The 9,821-nt window shown below is 39.5% G+C and overlaps 2 protein-coding genes across 2 annotated transcripts in view; one reads left to right on the top strand and one right to left on the bottom strand.

Annotated features, from left to right (window-relative positions):
- Positions 1-1,342: 1,342 nt before the first annotated feature.
- LOC139945947 (proteasome assembly chaperone 3-like) lies at positions 1,343-8,883 on the bottom strand. Its single transcript, XM_071943484.1, has 4 exons — positions 8,705-8,883; positions 7,576-7,677; positions 6,341-6,421; positions 1,343-4,620 (listed from the first exon to the last, which is right to left on the bottom strand). Exons 1-4 carry the CDS (start codon positions 8,792-8,794, stop codon positions 4,468-4,470), a joined length of 426 nt encoding a protein of 141 aa, XP_071799585.1. The 5' UTR covers positions 8,795-8,883; the 3' UTR covers positions 1,343-4,467.
- Positions 8,884-8,950: 67 nt separating this feature from the next.
- The window catches only part of LOC139945945 (transmembrane prolyl 4-hydroxylase-like), a 31,448-nt gene continuing 30,577 nt past the window's right edge, over positions 8,951-9,821 (top strand). Inside the window, exon 1 of the mRNA XM_071943483.1 lies at positions 8,951-9,608. Within this exon, the coding sequence (XP_071799584.1) occupies positions 9,315-9,608 (294 nt within the window). The 5' untranslated portion in view covers positions 8,951-9,314. The remainder of the gene's footprint in view (positions 9,609-9,821) is intronic.

Below are 9,821 nucleotides of genomic sequence, written 5' to 3' on the forward strand. Positions count from 1 at the left end.
CATGAAAAAGGCATGATTTGCATGATGACGAAGCGCAAGGTTTGCATGATGACATCGTCATTGTGTTAATCCTGTGTTAATCCTGTCAGCGATTTTGTGAAGGTAGTGAGGGTCATTGAATAACAATAGCACATTGTCATCGACTTATTTGTTATGGTGTATCACTTTTGTTTTTATTTTTTTAACTGGTAGGTAGTTCATTACCAATGTGGAAATCAATGGACATTATATACAGTCACATTTCTTTTGCTACACACTCGTTAAATTCACAAGCGAAAAGAAACACAGGTTCGATTAGACTCATGTTCTGGTTGTTAAATTTTTGTTGTGAAAATGATCGAAGACGACAAAATTGTGTAATTGTTTGAATAAAGTGTATTGAATTGTATTGAAATTTTAATAATTAAATGAAATCATCATCCACATCCACCATAATTTATTTCAAAAATAGGGGAAAGGTGTGGGTGGGTTACTTGAATTACCTTTTGGACCCCCGCCCCCCCCCCCCCCAACCCGCCAACGATTGTCATAATTTTATCTATAACAAGCCTCACATCACGATTTATTATTTACTTTCTCAAAATCATTGGTTATCATTAAACCGAGACAAGTTCAAAATTACATTCCAATGCCACGCCCCCTTCACAAGTGAATCTTTAAATTTGTTTTTAAAAACCATGTAATGACTTGGGTCATATGTATTGACCTTTCCCTCACAAGTTTTGTGCAAATTTAACAATTTCACGTGAGTAACTTTTCCCATAAAAACCTTGTTTTCTCAATAATTGAAGTTTACAAAATATGCAAGAACATCAAAGCACCGCCCATCACAAAGGCAAGGTCGATGTGGTAACCAATAGAGGGCGCTGTTTAAAAATTTAACTTCTCTACAGGGCCCAATTTCATAGAGCTACATAAGGTTTGTAACCTATTCTGGTTACCATAATTTTGTTTTGCCAAGCTCATTTTTGTGTTTAAGCAGCTCTATTAAAATTGGCCCAGGACAACCACACTTTTAAATTAATGGGCTACAAAATAAAATATATTTGAAAGTCTCTCAGCCTCTTGAAACAACATTTTGCGTTCAAATTTGTTGTGGGTTAGTCTTTGAATTTTTGAAGTATTCTATTCCAAAATGAAATCACCCCTTCAGGAGAAAATTGGCAAAACTTATAACAAGATAAAGTCACTGAGGCAGTGTGCCTAAAGTACTCAATTTTGAAATTTTTATCCGAGCAAGATCTTTGATAATTTTTTTTAAAAATCCAAAAAAGTCTCAACCTACAAATCTTTGGCTTACATTAAAAAGATTGTGGGTTGTTCACTTTATTCATGAGGCCGCTTGGTGCATGATAATCTCTCCATTTAGTGTGGAGAAACCACCGATGGTAAGTCATCTTTAATAGGTTCTATAAAACCATGATATTACAACTTTCAATCAAAGGAACATGTTGATTGACCCACAGAACATTTTGTCATGACTGATTTTTATTCAGTAAAACAAATAAAACAAACACAGAATTTGTTAGTTATTGTAATTTTGTGTACAAAAAAATTTAAAAAATGCTGGTTCATTCAACTTCACTTGACAATAAATGGCACGTTGCATCAGTATTCAATAGTCAGAATGAGCAATTTAAATTCAACACATTCAATGGTCAAATTTCATAAATTGTAAATAGTTAGTTGAAAAATATTGAAAAATATAGCACGGAATGTTTAAAATAAAACCTTTAACAAAATAACGATCGAATAAAACCTGAATGAGAAAAACAAAATCAGATGAGCAGGAAACAAATGCAAAAGTAGCTTTAACAAAAACAAAACAAAAACACACATTTCAAATGAATCAAGGAAAATATTAGTGAATTTAAATGTAAATTAATGAAACTGATTCATTTTTGCTGAAATTGAATGTCTATAAAAAAAACCTTAAAAAACAACAAAAAACGACCGCATAAAACCTGAATGAGAAAAACAAAATCACATCTGCAGAAAATGCATTTTTTTTATCACTAATTTCTTTTATCACTTAATTGACTGACATGGTTGAAGGGTCTGTATACGTTTGGTAATGACTCTGAAAGTTAGTACCAATAAAAACGTACTTGGTAAGGTGTGGTAAGAAGTATAGCAGCTTCTGGATAATATAATGCAGTACTGCGATTACGGGGAAAAAAGATATTACTTTTTACCCCCTCCCCCCCCTAACAAATTAACGCCTCCAGATTGTGTATTCAGACCATAGAGTTAAATATAAGAACTATAGAGGGCGCAGTGGTGATGCTGCTTGCACAAACGCAACGGGACCGCAAGGAGACATGCGAGTGTTGAATAAGAAACACACAGTGGAGTTTGTGTTTATTGAACACTACGCAATGCAGTTCTTTCAACTTGCAAAATGGCCGCACAAACACACGCTAAACAATGCCTGTTTGTTCAACTTAGAAAATGGCCGCCTGCGCGCATGCCGGGTGGCGTATATAGGCCAGTGCGCCCTCTAGTTCTTTATATAACTCTATGATTCAGACTTGTCTTCCTGCGTGGACGTAACTGCTCCTGATTGTTGGCAATATCTCAAAAGCACTACCCCCTTTTGAAATGAAATTTCCAAAGGAAGGTTAGTAGTTTGATGGTAACGGATTGAAACAAACAGTGGGTTTCTTATTACCAAATGTATACATTCCCTTTCTATTAATAGGTAATTTAAAAAATGATTTGGTACTGTATGGGTGAATCAACAGGTACTGGGTACTTGGGCCAAACATACTGATTCATTTATGTCACACAAAAGGTTTTGGCATTGATTTACCACCCACTAAAAAGTCAACATGTATGGGATAAATGCCTGTGTGGTCATAGGGATAGCAAATGATAATAAACCCTCCTATGGTCTGACGGCTCAATGTCACCCAGTGTAGAATGATTAAAGGAACATTACAGAATTGGTAAGAAACAAAAATCGTCGATGATCACAGATTTACATAAAACTTATACTGTCGAATGATGATGATAGTTAAAACGACCTTGAAATATTTCTGTCTGAAATGTCATATTTGATGAGAAATAAATAATCTAACTTCGCGTTTGGAGTTTATCACTCAGTGAGTGTTTTATTTATTTTTATTTTGGCATCGATGCAATGCAAAATTTGTAATTGTATTTTCACTATTTTCTCGTGACCCAAATGGTCAATTGATCTTAAACTTCTGCAGGTTTGTCAGTTTATGTATATGATGGATTTACATAAAGTGCTTACACTGCCAGCAACTGTTTTGTTTTGCTACACCAGCCTGCAATATGATATTATACAAATATTGACTGCTTTGAGTGCTATGGTTAAAACTATGACTCTCGAGGTGATCCCCAGAGCACGTGATCCCCGGAGCGTTCTATTTTCCCCGAGGGAGTTATAGTTTTGACCTTTGCACGAGTAAAAGCAGTCAATATTTGTTTTATAACACCCAAAACATTTCTAAATACTGTACACTTAAGTTACAGACCCGAATGCTACACTCCACGGACGATGCGAATACAGATTGCAAAAACTTTTACTGTGCTGCATGTAGTGTCATGTAATCTGAAATGGTTACTGACTATTAATTTATCATCCTCGTACACGCAACGGACGTCTGGGTACAGCATGCCGTGTGATAGTCTTCGGACTAGCACATGGCAAAACTATGCACTATCACACGGCCGTCGTCTAGTAAAACTAAGACATCATGTGACGCGCTCTAAATCAATGAAAAGGCAGAATATTGGTGAGGGGTGTTATAACATGTGATAACAATCAACCGTCCAACTTTCTGACAATTCCAATTCAAAATCATCCACTGTGGGATGAATTATAAACTATTGCTTCATGCAGTTCACTATATTGCTGCAAATGCATACAGTACACAGTCAACCCTCCTACTTTCTGACCATTTAATACCATCTTCTGTGGTTTTGAATGATGGATGCACTATGCTAGCCTGCAATATGATATCATGTGCTCAATGCATTTACACAACACACAGTCAGCCCTCCTACTGTCTGACCATTCAATATTATCCCCTGCGGATGCACTATGCTAGCCTGCAATACGATACCATGAGATCAATGCATCTACACAACACACGCAGTCACCCCTCCTACTATCTGACCATTCAATACCATCAACCGCGGTTTTGAATGATAGATATGCAAGCCTGTAATGAGATATCATGTGGTAAATGGGTCTACCCAGCACACAGTCAACCCTACTACTGCCTAACCATTCAATACCATCAACGGTAGTTTAGAAGGATAGATCCACTATGTCAGCCTGCAATATGCCATGCAGTGAACGCATCAATACAGTACACAAAATCTTATTTCTTTTGTGGACATTTTTACTGAAAAGAAAAATGATGACTTATGTTAGCAAATTCTGGGCTTGATGTGATGATTAATAAAAAAAAAATGAATTGTTTAAAGGAAGTTTCACCACACTCTATACTGCATGACGAGGTCTTGAAGAGATTTGAGGAGGGCTGGGGAGTGCTCCTTTAAGGCAATGGACAAGAGAATCGGTTTACTGTCTGGTGCTAAACAGATCTTTGAAGCTATATTCTTGGCGAAGACATGTGTGACAGGCTGGGGAAACAAGGAAATGAAATAAGCAAAAGGTTCAATAAAGTTACATGGCAATGGGTAATGACCATAGAACAGTACTGACTAGAGCGCTAACTTGCTCTGCGTTTTGAAGCCACCCTAGAAGCAGACATGTTTGATGTGTTGCGTGACTACAGAATGATTTTAATTCACATTGGCAAAATTCTTTACATTCGGCATGTGCGCTTACGTATGCGACTGCCTATTCGCGTCTGTCCGTGAGGTTCATCAGCAGATTGTGCCTTCCCATTTGCTGCATTTTGTAGTTCGATGACACATAGAGAAGAACAAACGCACTATCATGCAAATAGCTGCACAATTGCCATACAAAATTTCAAGCTTTTGTATTGGTTTGTACATAAACATGGATGCGCCCACACGGCTTCAAAACTTTAGTGCGTGTATAACGGGGTGGCTCTAGTCAATATATATAGCTCTATGGTAATGAAGGATATACTTTGACAAGTTTCAACAAAGTGATGTGGCTGAGTAATCGAGTGCACCAGACTAGAGCTCTGGTGTTCAGTATGGACTGTAAAAAGGGGTGACCCTGTTTCAGCCCTAGGAGTAGGTGGCAACGACCTCTGTAAAAACTAATAATTGTAGCCCACACCTGTGACACCGTGTAGTTGCCTTGAGGACTTGTGTTTCTGGCGACATGCCTAAAATTTGTTTTTTTTAAAGTGTCAAAGTGTGGCACTTCAGGGAGCATTCCACGAGTCAGAACAGCAAAAACATTCTGATTGGATGCCTCTTAAACAGCGACATTTAGCACAAACTTTTGATATGTATCATGTAAGATGAGCAATGTCGTTGAAACACTGCTACACGGTAGTTGCCAACTGTCGCGCTCTTGCCATGTCAAATTGAATTAAATTCTCACTCGATCGGTGCCCTTTGGGCCAAACTTTACAAAAATAACTGATGTGCATATTCTAATAATGTGAACATTTTCCTAGTAGCTGGGTGTATGCCAGGAAAAATAATCTGTAACTTTCAGAATTAAAATCAATCATTGTTTGACACTCTTCAAAAAAGACAGTGAACGCCACTCACCAACGATGGTAATAATAAGGACAAAGAGGAACCTTACAGAATTGGTAAGAAACAAAAACCATGAAGATCACAGATTTACATAAAACTTGCAAGGTCTAATGATGGTAATATTTGAAAACATCGCTTGAAATATTTCTGTCTGAAATGTCATTATTTGATGAGAAATAAATAATCTAACTTCGCGTTTGGAGTTTATCGCTCAGTGAGTGTTTTATTCATTTTTATTTTGGCATTGATGCAATGCAAAAATTGTAATCGGTTTTTCACTATTCTCTCGTTAATGTATGGTGGATCACATAAAGTGCTTACACTGCCAACAACTGTTTTGTTAACAAAACCAATTCTGTAATGTTCCTTTAAGTTCGACAATGCAAAAGTACGACGTTTAGCGGATGGATTATTAAAAGAGATGTTAAGTTTGCATGGGGGATAAAGAATATTATTTTTTTTTACCCATACACCAATGTGTTAGCACTGTATACTCAGCACTTTCCCCTAGTTCTGTGAAAAAATATCACAGGCGTGTTACTCGGGTGGGATTCGAACCCACGACCCTTGCCATTCTAGAGCAGTGTCTTACCAACTAGATTACCAAGGTTGCCCGGTAGCTAGAGGATAGATTATTATAGACAGAAAATAAACCTACCTCATCATTTCCAAGGAGAACTCTTGTGACGAAGTTGCCTTGCCTTGTGTCAGCTGGTGTTGTGTCTGGCGTTATGTGGACCTGTTCAAAGCAGTTTATTAAATCAGATAAATCTTGGTTATTATGGGTATACACACTTCATTCATACTCGATAGAATTGAAAGGTGTTTATCAGACTCAAAGGCAACATTTTAACATAACTTGTTTTTGTGTTAAATGGTGTTGTTCGATCCGTTTTTCAGCAATCAGTGAGTAAAGTAAGACCATAATTTTAGCTAGCATTATATCACAAAATCCTTCCCGCCAATTCCTTAGAATACCAGTAAAATACATGTACATGCATGGAGGTAGGTACATGTAAGTAAGAGTTTTTACACAATGAAACATTGTTATTCCCGTTTCTATTCTTTGTGACCCCTATCGTGACTATTAGATAAGGCTGCTTAGCTGAGGTAATACTAAAAAAAAGGCATGTTATAAAGTGAAGTTTTATTATTTAATTGAAAAACACAAGACTGGTCTTGTCCGGTCATGAGTTTGCAGGCCCCACACTAAAACTACTGGGCCCAATTTCATGGCCCTGCTTACCGTAAGCACAGAATCGACGCTTACAGAAGCAAGGAATTCTGTGCCTACGGCAAGCATATTTCACGGGTTGGCACCAAAGTTTGGCTTCTGGGCATGCCTACTCCACGTTACTAGGCACTCCACACTTTGGTGCTTGCTCGTAAAGCGGGGAATCAGGATTGTAAGCACAGAATTCGACGGTAAGCAGAGCCATAATATTGGGCCCTGGTCTTGGGCCTGTGGTCCAGTGTAAAATTTGAGCCCTGCATAAGAGGCACTGAGTGAAGTGATGCAAGAGTGGGAGTGGAGGATTGAGGGCTGTAGGCCCAAATGACAATACATTGCTTATAAATCTCTGGGTCAGGCATATCAATCTTATCCAAGTCAAAGCATATTGTAGATTTGATTTCAGAGTCTTAGATTGAAAAACCACGAAAAACGCCCCCCACATTATTAGCTATCACGCGCCCTAACTCAATGACGGAGGTTGATCACAAAAAGGGCGATGTTTGTAGCGGCTATCAGGACGAATAAAAAGCAACGATCAAAGACTTGGAACCAAGTCTAAGCATGTTGGTCTGAAGTGACAGAAGAGTGGAGGATAATGGAGGTGGATTGAGGACTATAGGCCCAACAGACAACTTGACGATATTGGGCCCATAACTTACAAGCGTTCCCATTTTTTCATACTGTGTTATCATCACAAATATCCTGTCAGAAAAGGCTGTACAAACTACATCGGTGTGGACTCCATCAATCACAGCAGCTCCCTGAAACGACAAAGAGCAAAGTCAAGGAGTGAGATACTGAACAATCATGAAGTGCATAATGTTTGCTGACACCAATGGTTAAAGACTCTGGACACTGTTGGTAATAGTATAGTAAAAGACAAATCTTCTCACTAAATGTATCTCAACATATGCAAAAAATAACAACCCTTTGAAAATTTGAGCTCTATTGGGGTGCATTGTGTAGCCGGGCAACTGTGCACACCACCCCATGCATTGCCATGACCTTTTGAACTACACGTCACACACGTAGAGCCGAAGCTTCGCCCCGCGCAGGTTCGACATTTGAACCAGTGAATTTCGCTCCGGTTCTGGTAAGTTTTTGTCCATTTTTCTTCGAAATATTTCCTCAATGGTGTTTTAAGTATTATGGCAGGCTGCATTAGACATTGCGGATTAAGTTGCACCCTCAGAATTTGTGTCATGATTTTTGAAAGGGGTAAAAATGGGGCAAATCTGGTGACTAGCTGTCGAAATTGTACGTGTTGGACCAGATCAACCGTTGCCGCTCGAAACAACCCCGTAACCCTCCGGCCTGGTGGCCTTCGGGAGGAGGGTTACGTTATCGCAACTAGTTGTAAACTTAAACATGATTATTTTAATAATTTAATATCTTGTGTTGTAAGTTGCAGGAAGGCTACTTTTATGACCATAGTTGTGATATGTAACCCTCCTCCCGACAGCGTAGGGTTACGTTATCGCAACTACAATGATCATTTACCCAAATCAAATGCCACAGTCCACACAGCCCTTACTCGTCATCATAACACAAAACATTACATAGCACAGTCATCTCATCCGCAAGGATAAGGATAGCAAACTCGCCCCCAACAAAGTCGCCCCTTCACTCAATCATGGAGGTAGACTCGAATTCAATGGGAATGCAAATGTCATTAATCATACATATTAATATTATATAATTTGTTTCTTCTCAATCGCAGTGGAGTTAGTGACTCAGTTTTCTATCATGGAAATTCGCACAGTGAGTCTCCCTTTCCGCGTACCATACCTGCTTAGTTCTTGGCAAATCGTCACCTGCCATCTTCAAACAATGGTTCTGCAAAACAACTTGAAAGTCAATTTCAAAGCAGCCAAACATAAGTAAATGTTTGTATTCAAGTTTGATACACTCCACGCACAGTTCACAGACAAAAAAAACATGCGCACCGATGTTACACCGCCTCGAATGTCTGCACATCGAACACTTGGTGGCGCTGTAACATAAACAAATTAGCCTCCAGTCTAGTGAAATCAGTCGCGTGCTGGCGCGCGACTGGAGGATCTAGAAAGGGGGTGTGTACGCCGATCGCACGTTATTCACACATAATCGGTCTAAATTCCTCCCCTATCTCCGCACACTGAAGAAGAAGAGATGCAGGGTATAGCTAACTTCATACCGTGCTCTTCCTTATAACGGTCCAATAGGCACACAACATCCGGATCGACACATTGCACGTGCCACCAACTAGCTGTCAATGAGTAGAGCAATGATCGCCTGAGCGGCCGAGTTGCTTGCCAACCACTCGTCAACTTCATTTCTCTTGCCGGTCAGTGCAATCGATTTGTGGCGAGGTACCCCCACACTGATCAGCGACTCAGTTGACTGTCCCAACAGCACAATGTTTGATGGGGTCTCAGAGGCGATCACGCGGGGGAGAGAGGTCACACTTCCCCGCTGGACTTTACAAGGTGCCCCCGTTACCGTGTTGGTGTTTTGCGCGGTGTTGCTGTGCCAGATCGCTCAGGAGGGGGCCTCGTTTGATACCGGAGACACCTTGACTGAGAATCTGTATCGAGGTCAGGATGGAGAGGACAAGGTCAAGGTGGTGGACAGTTGTAAACTCGGTGGTTTGGGTGACTGCGGAAAGGAGCAAAAATTGGAAGAGCGCTTGGTTCGATTGGAAGGAGAAAGGGTAGGTTTTTATAAAATAAAATAATTGGCCAATCGAAGTGGACGTGATGTGTCCTATTATGTGGCTAATGATATTTTGCACCGGCTTTAAAGGCAGTGCACACTATTGGTAATTACTCAAAAGAATGCTCAGCTTAAAACCTCACTTGGTAACAAATGGGGAGAGGTTGATACTAAAAAACATTGTGAGAAACGGCTCCCTCTGAAGTGACGT

This window comes from Asterias amurensis, chromosome 13 (genome assembly GCF_032118995.1).
Source record: "Asterias amurensis chromosome 13, ASM3211899v1".
NCBI lineage: Eukaryota > Metazoa > Echinodermata > Asteroidea > Forcipulatida > Asteriidae > Asterias > Asterias amurensis.